Source organism: Callorhinchus milii, unplaced genomic scaffold (assembly GCF_018977255.1).
Source record: "Callorhinchus milii isolate IMCB2004 unplaced genomic scaffold, IMCB_Cmil_1.0 Scaffold12, whole genome shotgun sequence".
Taxonomy (NCBI): Eukaryota; Metazoa; Chordata; class Chondrichthyes; order Chimaeriformes; family Callorhinchidae; genus Callorhinchus; species Callorhinchus milii.
In genome coordinates this window covers 15736169-15756217 of record NW_024704753.1, presented here as the reverse complement: position 1 = coordinate 15756217, position 20049 = coordinate 15736169, and the positions used below count along the sequence as shown (strand labels likewise).

The following is a 20049-nucleotide window of genomic DNA, read 5'->3' as shown; positions in this document are numbered from 1 at the left end:
AGCGCTTTGAAACGTCTCGCAGACATGATAAGGCGCTATATCAAATGCAAGGATTATTATTATCATTCTGTTCCTCCCTCCCAGTTGGGCTGAATGGACAATGTTGGTGCTGAGACGACTCGAAGACGTGATAAGGCGCTATATCACGCGCAAGGATGATTATAAATGCGAAGGGTACTGTACGCTCTATGTAGTTCTATGCAATAGAATTCCTTCCCTATCTTCCACCCCCCCTCTCTCTCTCTCTCTCTCTTCTTGTATCTTCTCCTCTCTCTCTCTTTCTTGTCTCCTCCCCTCTTTCTCTCTTTCTGTTCCAAGTCCCTCTCTCCTCCCTCTCCCTCTATCCCTGGGATGAAGCCAAACTAATCGCCTGGACCAATGGTGTGTTTACTTTCAGTCTCAGGGCTCCTGTCGTTATGTTAAAACACTGGGAAAACATAGTCACACACACACAGAAGCCTCACAGTCTATCCGTAAGTCAAGTGAGATTACTCTCTGGCAATTTTATAACCGGGTCATTGCGTAATGTCTGTTTGAACTTTGTTTCTGATCGTTTTCTCACTGTTAAACTGTTTCCTTCTATTAATTAATTGCAATTTCTGTGCAAAAACTGGCAGGTTTAGGTATATAAATCCAGGGCAAGGTAGGTAAGGATTGACAATAATAATAATAATGATAATAATAACTATAATAATAGGCGAGTTGCCCATGCAAACAATTTAACTTGCACTTTAATAACCTTTCTGATCACATTGATTCAAACTGTGTGTTTTCTTTCTATTTATTCCAGCAAAACAGACCTGATGGGGTTGTGTGGTGATGTAGATCTGTGTTTAAGTAATCTTTTCAAGTTTTTCTATTCAATACAGATTTGTTATGCTCTGGTGTGTGTGTGTGTGTGTGTGTGTAGATCTGTGTTTAAGTAATCTTTTCAAGTTTTTCTATTCAATACAGATTCGTTATGCTCTGGTGTGTGTGTGTGGTTCTGTGTGTGTGTTGCCCATATATATTATTTGGGGTCGAGTTTATTCTAATGCAAGTCGCTTTATTTTATGCAAAGTTTTCGAAGCAGCAATCTTAATTATGTAACGAATTCGAGCCAGCAGCATGAAGTGCTTTCCAGAAAGCTTCCTCGCTATTCCAAGTTACTTTCTCCAATTAAAAAGGCAGGCTGGAGATTAAAGCATTACTTGTATCGTGTTTACTGCATTGGTTGGAATTGACTTTAGCACTTCAATAAACTTTTGGAAAGTCAATAATTAAGAAAACTGTTGTGCAATCTGTCTCTCTCTCTCTCTCTCTCTCTCTCTCTCTTTCTCACTGTAAGAGCACCAAATGCACAGATTATTAGTTGTAGGAGGAATTCTAGTACGATGATATAGATTATTAATTCAATAATTCGAAGGCTCTGGAACACTGCCCTGTGTGAGGGGCGCTGAATAAATGGAAGTTGTTGTAGTTGTTGCTGGTGTAGATTATTAATTCAAAAATTCATGTATTAACGAGCACTGGTTAGTTTGGTCAATTCATGCGATTGATTTCCTCCAATGGATGTCTTTGCCAGTCACTAGAGGTAAACCCGGGTCAATCACTCCTCAGGGAGATAAGGTTCTGCGTTGGTGAATGGTCAGAAAGGCTTGATCAGACCTGACGCCCAGAAAACACCCTTCTCTCCGCCTTCCCACCCACGCCCCCAACCAACCCCCTTCCATAGTGTTGACATTAGTTACTGGTAACTTTCTAACAGTCAAACTTTGACGAGTAAGTTGTTTCACTGCGTGGTGTCTTTTCTTCTACGGGATGTACAGATTGGGGAATGTGTGAGAAAGTGTTTAGTTTTTCACTTCTGCTTGAAACGATCTGGGATGAGGTGATACCATGTCAGTTAATTCCTGCAGAACAGAACTGTGATAATAATAATAATAGTAATCCTTGCATTTGATATAAGGCCTTATCATGTAGTTGAGACGTCTCAAAGGGCTTCTTGGAGTTTGCTGTAAAGTGTATTTTGTGGATGAAATGTGACAAACTCTTTGTAGATGCCATCATTCTCTACAGTGCAGGCTGTTCCCCTGGTAAAGTCTATTGAAACTTAACATATGTTGCTTGTTTTATGATTGTGAGCGATATGTTGCTGGGAGATAAATTGAAACAGGAATCCCATCTCTGCGCTTGCTGGTTGTTGTTTAATTACTTGAGTGTTTAATTAAAACCATGTATCTTTCTCCCATTATTTTAGACACCTGGGTCATGTCCCCATCTTCGTTTCTCCACTGAATGCAAATCCCTCTCTGCATAAGCCTCTCCTCTTCACTTAAGATCCATCCTCATCCTCGGAGCTTCTCTTTTTTCTGTTCTATCTGTGTCTTCACCGAGGCTTGTCTGGTTAAGTACTCCGGAGACTCAGCCCTGCGTCGAGGACGCTATAAAAGTGCAAGCTGTTGTTGTTGTTGTGGTCTTCCCCCTGAGCTGACTCTATTTGTCTGTAAGAAACAGATACCATTTTAGACAAAGCATTGATGGACACTGCAGCAATAAATGACAGTTATCTTGGTGTGATAACATCACCTCCTCCACAACTTCCAGCTCGGGTCCAAAAACCCCTGACTGTCCAGTGCCCTGGGACGTCTTTCTGACGTGAAGGACGTTATTACAAGTCCAATTTGCTGTTGTCATTTACTATTAAACGGTCAATTCTCACCACGTACAGTAACACTGAGCGTTCCGTTCGTGTAAAGGATGAAGATCGCAATCATTGGACAGAGTCTCTTTGGCCTCGAGGTGTACAAGGAAGTCAAGAAGGCAGGACATGAGATTGTGGGGATATTCACAATCCCTGACAAAGATGGCAAAGAAGATCCACTGGGTAAGTACAGTGGGTTTGGTACTTTACATGTTAAGCTATAGGTAATGAATAGTCAACAAGACCGAGGCCCTCCTGGTTGGCTCCCGTCATCACACTTCAGCCGCTGGTACCATCCTTAGACCCACACTCCAACTCACTGAGCCAATCCGCAACCTTAGCGTCTTGTTTGACCCTCAAATTGAACCTTTCTACCTCCCTGCAGGGTGAAACCTTGCGCAAGTTCCCTTACTCCATACGCCTGATAATCCCTCAGGAAAAAAAAACCCACTTATAATTTGGTCAGTTCACTTTACAGTATATTCTGTGAAGCGCTTTCAGACGTCTCAAAGACGTGAAAAGCACTATATCAAATGCAAGGATTATTATTATTATCGGAAGTGTCGTTCTTTTAATGATACCTTAAACCGAGCTCATGTCTGTGCCTACTCAATTTGGTGTTAAAGATCTCTCGGTAATATTCAAAAGAGAAGGGAGTTTCTCACAGTGCCTTAGCCACAAATCCTCCAGTGGCTGTTTGTGAGGCTTGCATTTGCCTACATATACAGCCTTACATTTGACTGTGATTACTAGCAGCGCTTTGAGCTGTTTTGATATGATCGGGCACTATACGAATGCATGTCATTTATATTTGTATTTTACTTGTGCATTTTATCCATTGCGATATCGTCTCTTCAGCCACAGAAGGTGTGAAGGACGGCACCCCAGTGTTTAAGTATCCACGCTGGAGGCTGAAAGGGAAGGCAATCCTAGAAGTGGTGAATGAGTACCGAGCTTTGGGAGCAGAGTTGAACGTGCTGCCTTTCTGCTCCCAGTTTATTCCGGTGGAAGTGATTGACTTTCCCAAACATGGATCGATCATCTACCACCCATCTCTGCTACCCAGGCACAGAGGGGCGTCTGCCATCAACTGGTAAGAGTAGGAACCCAGGAGCGAGAGAGTTGGTGTCTGGCAAGATGTTAAAACCTCGAGAAGCTGTAGCGTGGGATTGCACGCACATTAGTACACACGCAATCAATTCGATCTTAATTTGTAAATTGGGCTTGTTTTACAATCCGCCGGGAGGTGGGCTAAATGCAGCGATGCTGTGATGGAGACTGAGATACAGGTGTCCGCTGGTGGTTAGAGTGATTGCCTCGCAAGCGAGAGGACCCTCGTTAAATTCCTGGGCAGGGTGAAACCTTAGGCAAGTTTCCTTATCCCACACCCGTCTGTTTACCCAGCAACTAGTCAATTGGCGGATGCTTTCCAGGGGATAATAATCCCTCCAAACAAAATGTGGTCATTCAATCCACGACTGTTTGTGGGACGCTGCTGTGCGCAATTGGCTGCCGCGTTTCACTCACAAGATATACAGTCAATTCACGTTACAGTATATTCTGTGAAGGGCTTTGAGACGTCTCAACAACGTGATAAGGCGCTGTGTCAAATGCAAGGATTATTATTATATTATTACTATAACAGTCTATGTTTGTTGCAGGACTCTGATGCATGGAGATAAGAAGGGCGGCTTCTCTATCTTCTGGGCAGATGAGGGATTGGATACGGGTCCTGTCCTCTTGCAGAAGGAATGTGAGGTCTATCCTGACGACACGGTCAACACACTGTACAAACGATTCCTGTTCCCCGAGGGCATTAAAAGCATGGTAGGCACACAGCGAGAGGCACAGAGAAGCACAGCGAGAGGCACAGTGAAAGGCGCAAGAAAAAGCAACAGCAAAATTAAATTTGTATAGCGCCTTTCACGCCGGAAGGAGACGAAAAAGACTCAGTGAGCGAAGGCTTTAGCCAGATGTTGAGTGTTGGTGCTTACAGTGAGCACTTTATGTGAACCTGACCAATACAGATGAATGGTAGAAACCAACAGGAGTTGAAAATGATATAGACAGTCCTATATATATAGACTGGAGGCAGTCTCTCTCACAGCGGATTGTGAAGGTTCTCTGTGAAATGAGTTTGAGACAGTCTCCGCTCGGGTCTTCATGACTATGGACTCAGCACTAAACTGATCCTAATTCACCTGTTTATTGGCAGCTCCTTACATCGCAGCACAGGGAAGCTCTAAACAGCCCTGTGCAGTCCATGACCTCGGGCTGAGTCCGACTGTATTTGAGAGAGAGGGACAGAATGCGGGAGTGAGAGAAAATAAGTGGTAGAGAGAAAGAGAGTGCAGTAGTGAGTGACATGAAGTATAACCGGGGCTGCAATTAGAGCGATTAGAACCATAGAAATTTACAGCAAGAATACCATTCGGCTCTTTAAGAGAGAACCTTTCAGTCCCATTTACCTGCCCTTTTCCGGATCCCATCCCCCTGTGTTTAGCTCACACCTGTCTCACCTTTTCCAGGGTGAGGCTGTGGAACTCATCACTCAGGGGAAAGCTCCAAGGATCAAGCAGCCGGAGGAGGGAGCGAGTTATGAGGGAATTCAGAAGAAGGAGAACGCAAAGGTCCTGAGTCACCTCTGTTCATTTCTCTCTTTCTTCCACTTATCCCTCTTGTGTGCTTCACAATAAGACTTGCCTAGAAGGTTCACTCGTTTGCTGGGAAGTAGGTCAGCAGATGCCAGCCTCCATTACGTTATCTGACCCAAGTGGACACTGTTATTGTGCAAGCCCAAAGTATAGACCCATACAACATACACGCAACCCACACGCGCACTCACTGATACACATGGACTCAATGGATACTTCTACATACACACACATGCGCGCACGCATGAACTTTCCAGCACAAGTCTTCCTGACCGAGGAGAGGGATGCCGAGACTATTTATAACTTCCTTACTGTCACACCGGCTGAGCTCAGTGAGCTCAAAATAAACCGGGAAGTGAACCCGTCACTTTCCCAGGCCCGTTTGGCCCAGGAGCTGTGAGCAGAGCCGATGCCATCCGTAACTGCTGTGTAAAGTTTCGAGACACGATTTGCAACCCACAGAGCGGTACAGATTGAACCGTGCACTCTCTTGTTTTCCTGCTTGTTTAGATTAACTGGGATCAGCCGGCCGAGGCCATTCATAACTGGATCCGAGGCAACGACAAAGTCCCTGGAGCCTGGTCGGAGGTCAATGGACATGTGAGTGTCAACCTGACTCAGCGAAGCGTTGGCTGAGGAGAACGGACCTAGCAGACGGGCTCGTCCTTCCTCATTCCTGCGCAGGTGTCGGTGACGTCAGTTTCTTTAGCGTTAAGAGTTGGTTGAGTAATCAGGAAGTTATTGAGGAACATTACGTGGAAATGTGAGCGATGATGGAACACCGTGTGGATGACTGTGGTTCCTGAGCTGATGAGGGTCAGGAGAAGGTAATTAGCTGAGGATGAATAATGCTCGAGGGGGCGAGGAGAGAGGAGAGAGGAGATGAAATTGCTTGGGAAGTGGACAAGATATTGATATGAATGGCCTTTTTTTCCCGCGATTTAATAACAATAATAATCCTTGCATTTCATATAGCGTCTTATCACGTCATTGAGAAGTCGCATGGTGCTTCACAGAATATATGGTCGAGTGGATTGACTGCGTATTTTGTGGGCGAAACTCGGCAGCAAAAATTGCGCACAGCAGTGCCCCCCCTCCCCCCCCCCCCCCCACATCCCCCAAAAAACAAGTTGTTTGTGGTTTCTTGACCCGTCTCACCCTCGTCTCCATTTCATTTCAGAAATTGACATTTTTCGGCTCAACCCTCTTCACCGGTGCCCTGCCTGAGGGCCAGGCCTTGGAGATTGCTGGGGCTAACCAGCCGGCCTTGGTGGCCAAGAGTGGCCTGATACTGTTCGGCAAAGATGGTAAAATGGTAAGAAACCATTGGACTTTCACCAGGTTCGAACCCGCAACCCTCCTGGTCCGTAAGCCTCCTTACCACACCAAGGCAGCCACGCTGCCCCAACCTTGGCTTCATCGCGTGATACCGATTGCAGGCATCTCACAGCGTGGGTCATTGCAGGGTAAATGTATGGGAAAATATGTGATTGCTCCCCCACCCACGGCTCTGTGGTTGAGAGTTGCCATTTATTACAAGAGGAACAGAGACCCTGTTTAATATAAATAGACCAAAAGCTTGTGGTTTTCGTTTCCAGGTCTTGGTCAAAAGCCTCCAGTTTGAAGATGGGAAAATGATTCCAGCCTCCAAGTATTTTACTTCTTCAGAGAGCTCTTCAGTGGAGCTCACCGAGGAGGAGCTGAAAATAAAACAGGAACTCAGAGTAAGTCATTAAATCTTGTGAATATCCCGGGTTCAAGTCTATCTGTCCCTCTATTTCTCTCCGTTTCTCTCTTGCTCTCTCTCTCTCTCGCTATGTTAAATCTCTATCTCTCTTCCTTTCTCTCTCTCTCTCTCTCTGTCTCTCTGTCTCTCTCACTCAGCCTTTTCTTTCTTTCTCTCTCTTTGTCCCTCTGGTGGCTGTAAATTCGAGTGACTATATTTTGTAAAATCCAGGGACACACACACACACACACATCTATATAATATACGGCTGCATTTCTCTGATGAGTGTACCTGCACTTTATTGTTCTTGCTCAGTTTGTCGCTGAACTCAAGACAACTTCACCCCAGGTTCACAATACCTCACACGGGTACTATCCCCGGGAACAAGAACGCAACCCCCAACAAGAGGGAATAATTATTCCTGAAACTTTGAGGTTTGAAATTGGCTGATTTAGGAATGTGCCTCTTTGAGGTTTTCATTTCCCTGTTTGTGTCTGTTGTCAGGTCGTCTGGAAGAGCATCCTCTCGAACGTAGAACAAATCGAAGATTCCACTGACTTTTTCAAGTCGGGAGCTGCCTCTATGGATGTGATCAGGTAATGGTTAGGTTACTAACCCAGTTTCAGCCGTGAAACGCACAGCGAAGGCAGAGTTTTTTTTCTCCACACCCTGCTCCCGACCTCTAGCGTGGGCTTTTGCTCTTCACCAAGTGAAGAGGAAACTCAACCAGCTGTGACCAGAACTTAGGGTTTCAAAACCTGGAGGAAAGAAATTTTACCTGGGTCTGGATTTACTCTATTTAGAATCGTAGAATCTTACAGGACAGAAGGAGGCCATTCAGCCCATCGTGCCTGTGGCCGGCTCTTTGAAAGAGCTACCCAACTAGTCCCACTTCCCCGCTCTTACCCAAAAGCCTGTAAATTTTCCCTTTCCCTTTTGAAAGCTACTATTGAATCTGCTTCCACCGCCATTTCATTCCAGATCGGAACAACTCTCTGGGAAAAACATTTCCCAGCCCTCCTGAATCTGGCATTTTTTCAGCCTTGTTTGGAAGCTGGTATTTCCGTAAGTGGTTTTGAACTTCTCCCCCGATCGGAAGTGATTCACGGGGTCGTGGAAAACACTGGGTCTTTAGGAGATCCAGGAATAATGAAATCTTCAGGTGATCACAGTGAGGAGCAGATGTGTGGAGAAGCCATCCCAGTTGTGTTCTGTCACTGTCGAGCTCTCTGGGAAGCTATCCAGCTTGAAGGGCGTTGTATAAATGCAAGTAGTTGTTGGGATCTCCTTCATTGTTGCCTGCAGGTTGGTGGAGGAAATCAAGCTGAGGTGTAATGGTCTTCAGCTGCAGAACGAAGACGTCTACATGGCCACCACGTTCGAGGAGTTCATGCAGATGCTCGTGAGGAAGCTGCGGGGAGAGGATGATGAAGAGGAGATGGTTATAGATTACGTATGTAGTGCTGGTCGATAACAAATCTTTAAAGATTTGTTACAAAGCTGTCCCCCCCGACAAATTACAGCAACGAGGCTTGCATTTAAACAGGGTGAATCAAACGTTCTTGCTCGTAGGTCTGTATGAGATGTTCAAACTGCACGGAAACGTTTACACATATCAACTCGGTGACGAAAATACTTTCACGAACACAATGAAAGATATCTCCTGTAATCGCTGCACACTCTCTGCCAATGTTGTCTGTAAAAAAAAACACATCATCGATAATTAAATCTTCTTCTGAGTAAGGACTACTGATTCACCTTGTATAGCCCCTTTCACGTCGGATAACACCTAGCTGCACAGGGACGGAGTTCGACCTCCCACAAGTAAGGGCGAGCGGGAGAAGGTGGATTTGAAGAGGTAGCATTTGAGGCAGGACTTGAAGTCGGAGAGAAAGGGAGCGATAGAGATAGAGAGGTCGAGGGAGGTGAAATTACACGGCGCAGGTTTCCACCTGCCTCTGAATTGCTTTTTTTTGCTTTGATTGTTTCCACAGGCGCAGATGGATGTGAATAACATGACTATTCGAATGCCTCACCAGGCTTTCATTAACGGTCAGTTCGTTAATACTGAAGGAGACAAAGTATACGACACTATCAACCCAAGTGACGGATCTGTAAGTGGCCCACTGTATAATACGACGTGCACAAACATCTGCCTAAACGTAGCCTGCTGATTACTGTGGGACAATTTAGTAACAGTAATAAAATTCCTTACGTTTGATACAGCCTCTCATCATGTCAACATGTCTCGAAGCACCTCTGTAACATCGCCCAACTCCGCCATTACCTCACCCCTCAGGCCGCTGAAATTCTTGTTCATGTCTTCATCACCTCCAGGCTTGACTATGCAAATGCCCTACTTCTCGGCCTTCCCAACTCCTCCCTCCACAGCTGCAGATAATCCAGAACTCTGCAGCCCGTGTCCTCTCCCGCACCAAATTCCGTGACCCCATCTCCCCCATTCTCACCCGAGTCCATTGGCTCCCTATCCTTCAGAGGATCCAGTTCAAGATCCAAGTCCTCACCTACAAAGCCCTCCATGGCATCGCCCCACCCTATCTCTGTGACGTCCTAATTTCCTACCACCCCGCCCGCTCCATCTGCTCAGCCGGCTCTGGCCTGCTCCACATCCCCCCGACCCACCCGCCCCACCATTGGCGGGAGATCCTTCAGCCACTCTGCCCCCAACCTCTGGAATTCCATCCCCCAATTACTCCGCCTCACCCCCTCCTTAGCCTCCTTCAAGTCCCGCCTCAAATCCCTCCTCTTCGACTATGCCACCGGCCACCCCCCTTCCCCTCCTCTCCCTTCCCCTCCCAACCCCAGCTCGGGTCTGAAATGCTGTACACTGAAATGTTGGAGCGCCTTGGGACGTCCTCCTGACGTGAAAGGTGCTAAACAAATGTAATCTTGTTGTTGTTGTCTCAAGTGTTCTCTCATGCTTGCTCTCTGTCTCACACACACGTATACTGACACTCACTTGGTCTCTCACGCTAGCTCTCACGCTAGCTCTCACGCTAGCTCTCATACGCATCTGGTCACACTGACTGGGTCTCTCTAGCTCGCTCTCACACTAGCTCTCATTCAAATACACGCACAGGTTCTCCCACGTTCTCTCTCTCACGCACAGGTTATCTGCACGGTGTCCCTGGCCCAGGTGTCTGACGTGGACAAGGCTGTTGCTGCTGCAAAGGAGGCGTTTGAGAATGGAGAGTGGGGAAAGATGAACCCCCGAGACCGGGGCCGGTTAATGTACAAGTAAGTTGTCTTGTCAAACAGACCAGGTGAGGGTTTCTGTACACAGCACTGTCCCGGCTTCACTGCGTCTGGATCAGAACATAGTAACTGTAATGGATGGAATCAGCCCCTCAGGAGGTGGAGTCAGGAGGGAGGAACAAGACTGGGGAGACATGATACCGGACTACAAAATATATTCTTTATGTCTAGTGACACGCGGCATGTAAGAGAGGGGTAACATCTGCTCACACTCACACTGAGCAACCTGCTCACACTCACACCGAACAACCTGCTCACACTCACACTGAATAACCTGCTCACACTCACACCGAACAACCTGCTCACACTCACACCGAACAACCTGCTCACACTCACACCGAACAACCTGCTCACACTTACACTGAGCAAACTGCTCACAGTCACACTGAACAACCTGCTCACACTCACGCTGAACAACTGTGTGTGCGTGTGTGTGTGTGTGTGTTTGTGCGAGCGTGTGTGTGGCGAGTGTGTGTGCAAGAGTGTGCGAGTGTGTGCGTGTGCGAGAGTGTATGTGACTCAGTGGTCAGTCGGCCTGATGGTATAGTAAGGTCGCTGTGAGATGTCTCCTGCCTTCCCCCCGCAGGCTGGCTGAGCTGATGGAGCAGCACCAGGAGGAGTTGGCCACCATCGAGGCCGTGGACTCGGGGGCTGTTTACACCCTGGCTCTGAAAACCCACGTGGGGATGTCTATCCAGACCTTCCGCTATTTTGCCGGCTGGTGTGACAAGATTCAGGTTGGTCATCTGCTTGTGTGTTGGGCTCGTCCATATAGCACAGTACAGGCTCTGAGATCAGGTCCCAACCACGGACCTGGGAATAGCTCCCAGGCGGCTGTGACGATGAGCACTGGTTTCCACAGAGACACTCGCTGGCAAAGCCGTTGATTTCTGAAACAAACCAAAACATCTATCTTCCCTTCTCGCTCCAGGGCTCCACCATCCCCATCAACCAGGCACGACCAAACCGCAACTTGACCTTCACCAAACGGGAGCCCATTGGGTGAGCAGAAACCCGCACTTTGCTGCGATTTCTTTTGCTACAAAGAAAGGGAGCGGGAGAGAGATAGGGAGGGGGAAGGAGGGAGCGAGAGGGATGGAATAACAACAGCTTGCATTTATATAGCACCCCTCGTGTTCGGTAGCATCCCACAGTGCTTGGATAACAGATGAGGAAGGATAAAGACCAGGAAGTACTCCTTCACCCAGAGGGTGGATAACAATGGGTTATCAGGAGGGTGGTTGATGCCTTTGGTTGAAGATCCTGGACCCATTCAAGAAACAGCGTGATGCTGTACTAGGAGGAGGGTTGGAAGGGGATTCTGGAAGGATAAGACAATTGGGCCGAAGGGTCTTCTTCACACAAACCAATCCTGCGAAATTTCCATAGGGAATTGGATAGGTACTTGAAAAGGAAAAATTTGCAGGGTTATGGGGAACAAGCAGGGGAGTGGGACTCTTTCAAAGAGTCGGTACAGGCACTTGGGCCGAATGGCCTCTTTCTGCACTGTAATATTCTATGATTCTATGAAATGTTGCACATTTGCCAGGTGTTCAGTGCTGTTGGTTGTTTTTCTCACGTACCTGGATGTGGGTTTCACGTGAATGTGGTCGCTATGGGGGTCAGTGGTTGTTTATCTGAATAAATCTGAATGAATCTCTCTCGCTGATCCGGGAAACAGGGTCTGTGGCATCGTTATCCCATGGAACTACCCGCTCATGATGTTGGCGTGGAAGACGGCAGCCTGCCTTGCCGCCGGTAACACTGTGGTCCTGAAGCCAGCACAGGTCAGTGACGACCGAACATTTACACCATTATTCCCGAGCACAGGCATTAAATAATATAGCGCCTTATCACTTTGTTGAGACATCCCAAAGCGCTTTTTCAAAGGTCGTGGATTGAGTAACCCAATCTTTTATTTTTTTGGAGAGAAAGTGATCTGCTAATCGGCTAATAGCCGGGTTCCTACTTACTGTTAGGTAATTAGAGGCGTGTGGAGTAAGAAAACTGCCTGGGTATCGAACCATGTCCTCTTGCTTGCGAGGCGAGTGCTCTAACCTACCACGCCATGGGACTCTTTTATCGAATAAACCAGGTCATACCGAGTTTTTTTCTCTGTGAAGCCCCCAGTTGGGGGTGGGGATTGTGTGGGAGAAGGTTCTCCGTGTGAGGGCTGTGGGAAGGCTTCTCAGCAGTGGCTTAAATGCAGGAAATCCTCTCATTCCCTCGTTCATTGATTCCGACAGGTAACACCCTTGACGGCTCTGAAATTTTCCGAACTAACGGTGAAGGCCGGATTCCCAAAGGGTGTTGTTAATATCTTACCAGGAGCAGGTACGTGGGCAGAGCCGGGCGGGAGCATTGTTTAGATGAAGCTTTGTAAAAACCCAATCGCCTCTTTCCTCCGTCCAAGATCTGTCCAGCCACAGTAACAACAACAGTAACTTGCATTTATATAGCGCCCTTCACATGGGATAGCGTCCCGGGGTACTTGATAACATTTCTGTCTCTCTCTCGCTCTCTCTCTGTCAGGTTCGTTGATCGGACAGAGAATAGCCGATCACCCGGACGTGAGAAAAGTTGGCTTCACTGGGTCTACGCCAATTGGCAAACAGATCATGAAAAGGTAAATGGTCAGAAGGTAGAGTAACCGGGAATTAGGATCCCTTCCCCCATGCCCCTACCAACACTCGGCTCACATGGACCGAGGTGGATAGATTTTTGTTAGGTAAGGGTATAAAGGAATATCAAGCAATGAGGTACAGATCAGCCATGATCTAATAGAATGGTGGAACAGGCTCGAGGGGCTTCTCCTGTCCATATGGGAAGGGTGGACACATGGATGAGGTCCCGAGGCAACCAGAAGAGGTGGGAAGAGCATTGAACAAGTTGCCAAGAAAGATGGTTGAGGCCAGGACACTGGACTCATTTAAAAAGCAGCTTGATGTAGTGATGGAGGGGAGGGTGGGTGTTCTGGAGGAATGAGATCAGATCGGCCGAAGGCCTTTCTTCACCCTGAAGGTTTCTTCAACCTTGTGATCATCAGTGAGAGGAAAGTGGTGCTGACCAAGTGGAGGGGGTCGCTGACTTTGGTTTGGTTTTTGGTCAGCCGGGTGTCTGACACATACGGAAACCCATCATCATGTTTAAGAGTATCCAGCGGGTTGGCAAGAGCCGAGGCTTGGAGACCCCAGATTGTGCGCTGGGGTACTGCTGGAGTTTAACCACATAACTTGCCCCCTGCTTGCCCAGCTATGACCACCCTGCCCATTAGAGCTTTTGCCTGCAGGGTAAACAGGAGCCGAGTGGGAAGATTCCCTTGTGTTCAGATTTCTGTGCTTTCTCCCCTCAGCTGTGCAGTTAGTAATGTGAAGAAGGTTTCCCTGGAGCTGGGGGGAAAATCTCCACTCATCATTTCAGCGACTGCGACCTGGACAAGGCTGTGCGGCTGGTAAGCTGGGGAGGGGAGTTAGAGGTGCTGAAGCTGGAAGGTTGGGAGGAAGTGAATTGGTACCCTATTTTCACCTCTGAACCCACGTTTGAGTCATCCTGGTCTGACTGATTGGATGAAAGTCTACTCTTGTCTGTTGGCTCTACGTTTGAAAAGATTTTGGGACTGTCTCAACTCACATCTCAGCGACTGTGGGTTCACAACAACAGCAACTGCTGTTGCCTCAGGCTAGACTGTCGATCTCACTCGGGAGATGTGGGACACTGGGCAAAGACACCATCTTGTAACAGGAACCCGACATCTTTCCTGTGCGCAAATTGTCTGCCGCATTCACCCACAAAACACACCAGTAAAATCCTGTGAAGAGCTTTGAGATGTCTCGACGTGATAAGACGCTATAGCAAATGCAAGGATGAATATCTGTCCAATACGCATCTCCATAACCTTCAATCTCGTTCCTGGATGCACATCCCCAGTAGTTTCTGGAAGGAGTTAATTGATCCTGAATCAGTCACTGCCCCACACACCCACTGGTCGAGTGTTCTTGGATGCTACCCCCACATGAAGGGCGCTACATAAATGCAAGGTGTTGTTGTTAGTGCTGGCTCAACTACACGCCATTCACTGCACAAGCAATCCTTTCATCACGTGTTAGAGAGTGGGAGTCAGGCGTGTGGAGGAAAGCAAGGGAAATAATAATAATAATCCTTGTATTTGATATCACGCCATCGGGATGTCTCAAAGCGCTTTACAGGATATATTGTAAAGTGGAGTGACTGTGTATTTTGGGATTAGGAGGATGATAAAATAGCTCATTGGAACGTCTGCTCTCCTCCTGTTCTTGACTGTGCTGGAGTTGGGATCTCACGATTATCTTCACTGTGTCTCCCCCCAGGGAATGGGCGCTGTGTTCTTCAATAAAGGGGAAAACTGCATTGCCGCAGGAAGGCTCTTCATCGAAGAATCCATCCACGATCAGTTCCTCAGCAAAGTGGTGAGTGATGGAAACTGTTCTCTTCCTGGTGAGAAAAATACACATTACTATTTCAGCGACTTAAAGAATAATTTTTTTTTAATTCTTTAATTTTTTTTAATACGTGTTTTTAAAAAAATGTGTTTTTTTAGGGAGTTTAAATGCAGGGGAGAAGAAGCAGGGTTGCGTGGTTTAGGAAGAGAGTTCAGAGGAATTATTAGTTGAAGTCTTTGCTCACTGATGGTGGGATGGACCGAATAAAACCCACATTAATCTCTCCCTAAAGTTCTTTACTATTCATTTGTTCTCTCACTTATTAAAGATAATGTGAAAGATAATGTGAAAATAATATCTCGGATGTGCAGTATATACTTTGGGACACAACATGTAAAGCGAGTGCCAGGATGGTTGACGGAGTCCTGTAGCTCAGTTAGAGCACTCGCCTCGCAAGCAAGAGACCTGGGTTCGATTCCCAGCAAGGCTAAAACATTAGCCAAATTTCCTTACTCCACACGCCTCTCTTTACCTATCAGTAAGTAGGAACCCGGTTGTTAGTCGATTGGCGGATCGCTTCTCTGGGGGTAATAATCCCTTCAAAAAAAAAAAATTGGTCACTCAATCCACGGATGTTTGTGGACGCTGCTGTGCGCAATTGGCTGCTGCGTTTCACCCACAAAATACACAGTCAATTTATTTTACAGTATATTCTATGAAGCGCTTTGAGACGTCTCGAAGACGTGATCAGGCGCTATATCAAATGTAAGGATTATTATTATCATAAGGCGAACTAGATGGGCTTTGGTCTTCTTTCACTTAGCAAATTCTTATGTTCTAATGTTCATGCGTACAAATGCGGGATGTTTTGCTGCCTTTCCCATACGCATTGCTTCACAGCCATGTCTTTCCTCCTCGCAGACAGCGGAAGTGAAGAAGATGAAGATCGGGGACCCGCTGGACAGGTCCACAGACCACGGTCCCCAAAACCACAAAGCTCACCTGGACAAGCTGGTCCAGTACTGTGCCGCGGGGGTGAAGGAAGGAGCCACGTTAGTGTGCGGTGGGAAACAGGTCTCTAGACCAGGTAAGTGAGCACCGGCTTTTTAGATGTGCTTGTGTGAGGTTACAGCTGCTTAGGAATCAAAACTACTGAAAGGACAGATGATTTCAGGATGAACTGAATGCTGTGACCGAGCGAGAGGATAGCTGAGGGTTGAGTTTGAAACCATTTTCATTAACCTGTTCGACCTGTGCAACATCCTTATATACTGTGTGTGGGTATGAACATTATATACTCTGCGAGAGATGGTGAGTGGGTACATATATATATATATAAACATTATATATGCTGTGTATATGTAACTGTTATATTCTGTATAATATGTTTGCTCTATGTACCTTGTGCACATATGTTAACACCCCTTCCCCCCCACCCCCACCCCCACCCCCGGCCTGGGGAACATTATATATAAAGACTTTTTACATTCCAGGCTTTTTCTTTGAACCGACCGTGTTCACCAACGTGCAGGACAACATGTTCATCGCCACGGAGGAGTCCTTTGGGCCGGTCATGATCATCTCCAAGTTCGCCAATGGGTACGTGACGCTGTGAACCCTCCCTCCCCAAGGAGCTTAGTGACACAGAGGAGCCGACGCGGAGTCAGAGACAGGGAGTGACACGGAGGAGGTGACATGGAGTGAGAGACAGGGAGTGACGCAGGGAGTGATACAGAGGAGGTGACAGGGAGTGAGAGACAGGGAGTGTCACAGGGAGTGACACAGAGGAGGTGACGCGGAGTGAGAGACAGGGAGTGACACAGAGAGGTGACAGGGAGTGGATGACAGAGGAGAGACAGTGAGCGACAGGCAGAGACTGACACACAGGGGTCCCAGCCTGACCTGTGTGTGCCTTGTGACTCTGACTATAACTCAGGGTCAGGAAAATCTCCGCTGCAAGATACCAATGGTATTTTTATTACCTTTCTACATTATTATAATTGTTCTCTTTAGTCTGCATCGTTCACAACTTCACCTTTCACTTAATATGAATATGGGTCCTGTGGTCTGAATATACGAAGACCAGGTCGCTGTCTGTTCCTCTCTGGATGTCACTGACTTAATAATAATATAAAAATAACACTAATGACTTTTCTGGTTCTCTGGGCACCAAAGTGGCTGTTCCTAAACCAACCATTTGACCACAGACGAGGCTTGAGAGACATGAGAGTCCAGCCCAATCCTGTGTTTACCGTACACCCAAAGCACATTGGACCTCAGTGAATGTCTTGCCTTCTCCTCACCCCAGGGAGATTCTGGGCAATTGTTGCACAGTATTGTCGCTCTGCCTGAGATCAGCTAACTTGGGACGCAACAAATCTGAGACCTTTCTGGTCCATTAACACTGAGCCCTGGGGAATCTATTGTGCCGTTCAATAAGCTGCCGACCTTTAATGTGAAACAACTCAATACATCAAAGAGGTTTACGTTCCTGTCTGACCCGTCAGTGATGGCTTTAAGATTCATCACTAACTCCTGGGTTTGCCATCACAGGGATATTGATGGTGTGCTGAAACGGGCCAACGACACCGAGTTTGGTCTGGCTTCCGGGGTCTTCACCCGAGACATCAACAAGGCTATGTACGTGAGCGACAAACTGCACGCGGGAACCGTCTTCATCAACACCTACAACAAGACGGACGTCGCTGCCCCTTTCGGGGGCTTCAAGCAGTCGGGATTCGGCAAAGACCTGGGTAGGAGATGCGTCCAGAGAAGAGTAACAGTTAACACCAACAGAGGAACCCGTTTATATATTTATATCTTAAATAAATATACATTAATGTTAAATATTGTGTATTTTTATTTAAATACACAGTTAATCCACTTTACAGTAAGATCCTGTGAAGCACTTTGAGACGTCTCGAAGAGGTGATAAGGCGCTATGTCAGATACAAGGATTATTAATATTACCATTATTATTGGTGGAGCTACAGGCCTGGAGAGACAAGGGTTGTCTGCGCTAAAGATGGTTTGGGAATTCACGAAGGTTCAGAGGCCGGGATGCCTATCAGGGAATGGGATGGAGGGGGCGGCAGATAGGGAAGTAGAATCCTGGCCAAGACAGATACTGGCGCCATCTCGGGGCGAATTATAGGAAGTATCATTGTCATTGTCAGCATCCAGCAACAAGTCAGGCAAGCAACGTGGATAAATAAAGGGGAAACGTGAATATATTTCACCATCGGAAGAATTAAGTGAATTAGGAAAAGGAGAATCCGCCATTGAACGGGTGGAACTGTTCTCTACAGATTGTGCACTTCTTCTGTTAAATATGCTAGAAACGCACAGAGGAACAGATAGGTTGATGTCTCAAAAGCGGTCTGGCACTGTTTATTCTGGTTGTTACACTTCTCTCTCTCTCTCTCTCTCTCTCTCTCTCTGTACAGGGCAAGATGCTTTAAACGAGTATCTCAGGACCAAAGCAGTTACCATTGAATATTAACGAAGAAAAAGATATTACCGGAGTAACGGAGCAAAGTGATAATTTAAGACATGCCATCGCCGAAACCCATCTCGAATTGATTTCACTTCAAAGTTAACAATGATCTGTTTTTAATGGAATTTTAATTCAGTTTTCTGATCTCAAGACTATCGCGGGTAGTTGTTTGATGTTTCAGCTGATGCCGGTCGATGGAAAGGTACCAAACTCAAGTGTTCAACAATTTCCAAACTCCTGTTTAACCCCTTTCATTGATTTGTACCTCTTCAGAGAGTTTAACTGAAGGTGGAGAGGAGAGAATTTTCTCTGTATGCATGGCTATGTGATCTTACAACCAGAGCTATTTTGGTTGTTTCAATGCACGACTGGAGCACAGAGCTGCAGTATAGGGTGTTCACAAAGTCCATGTTTATCCCCCACCCCACCAGTTGTGCATTGACCAACAACTGAAACATGTAGAAGAATGATGATCATTGTATTCATAAGCACTTAATTGTATTCAGTACAAGTGTTTAACTGTATTTAGACATCCAGAGGATCAGTGTGTGTGTGTGTGTGTGAGGACCGTGATTTTTCATGGTAGATAATGAACCGTTACCATGTTCGTTGTGACATGGATGGAGTGAGGAGGTGAAATGCATCCCTCGGCAGCTTGTTTCAGTTCCTCTGGTGTCTCATACCGCTGTTTTGTAACGAGGGGCTAAGAGGACTTTGTGGACACCCCTGGTACAGAGCTAGACTGTCGTCTCCACATCGTGGCTTCAGTCAGATCAGCTAACGGCACAGCCCAGGATCACGAACTGGGTCTGATCGTCTCCCGTGCTGAAGGTTTCTCTGATTCTATTGCCTGTTGCCGTGTTTAACATGCCCAATGGGAGCAGTCTGTTCGCTAATATCTCATTTTTTATAAGTAATAATCTCTTTAAAAAATAGTAATTTCATAATTTGGTCGCTCAATCCACGACTGTTTGTGGGATACTGCTGTGCGCCATTACCTGTCACCTTTCTCCCACAAATTACCCAGTCAGTTCACTTTACAGTATAATCAGCGAAGCGCTTTGAGAAGTCTCAACGACGTGATAAGGCGCTATATCAAATGCAAGGATTATTATTATTATTATTATTATATCTGAGCGGTCTGGTGCTCTGTGTACTAAATTGTTTATACTTTCAAAACTATTAAAGTGTTTGCTGGAGCCAGTGCAGAGCCGAATGTTTGTGAGACCTGCGACCCGCCAGCCAGACTCGTTAATTCTGTTCACAGGCCGCACTCTGTCACGCTCTGGTGTTAGCGTGTTCACACCGTACACGCTCCGTCACGCTCCGATGTTAGTGTGTTCACACACCACACGCTCTGTCACGCTCTGATGTTAGCGTGTTCGCACAGCACATGCTCTGTCACGCTCCGATGTTAGCGTGTTCACACACCACACGCTCTGTCACGCTCTATCACATGGCCATTTGCTGGGTGTGGAATCGAGACTGATTTAGTGGTGACGATCCATCGAGACCAGTGGCCCACAGCACGAGGACACTCTCCTCGTTCGGGTCGAAGTTTTTGCAGCTCAGGACTGTACAGAGTGGAGGAATGGGGGGAGCAGCCTGGAGCCGAGGGAATGTGTTCTGCAGCTGTCTCGTCTGCATCAAACCCTCCGCTACAAACATAGGCAGCATCGCGCATCAATTACAAGAGGTACCGTCCAGCGGGAGCCTGAGCTATTCACATATGGAAGGGCCCAGGTTCAATCCCAGCTCCATGTTGATTTAGCTAATCTCAGTTGATAGCTTTCAGT

The 20049-nt window shown here is 46.8% G+C and overlaps 1 protein-coding gene across 1 annotated transcript; it reads left to right on the top strand.

Moving 5' to 3' along the window:
- Positions 1–434: 434 nt before the first annotated feature.
- On the top strand, positions 435–19452 carry aldh1l1 (aldehyde dehydrogenase 1 family, member L1). The gene is given in 24 exon segments (XM_007890360.2): positions 435–473; positions 2739–2866; positions 3542–3776; positions 4345–4510; positions 5212–5313; positions 5848–5937; positions 6518–6652; positions 6936–7061; positions 7568–7659; positions 8369–8516; positions 9058–9177; positions 10194–10321; positions 10926–11076; positions 11271–11341; positions 12021–12126; positions 12586–12673; positions 12872–12965; positions 13692–13750; positions 13753–13790; positions 14686–14784; positions 15679–15844; positions 16251–16356; positions 17311–17510; positions 18204–19452. Coding segments are annotated over 23 exon segments (2703 nt in total). The 5' UTR covers positions 435–473; position 2739; the 3' UTR covers positions 18260–19452.
- Positions 19453–20049: the final 597 nt, after the last annotated feature.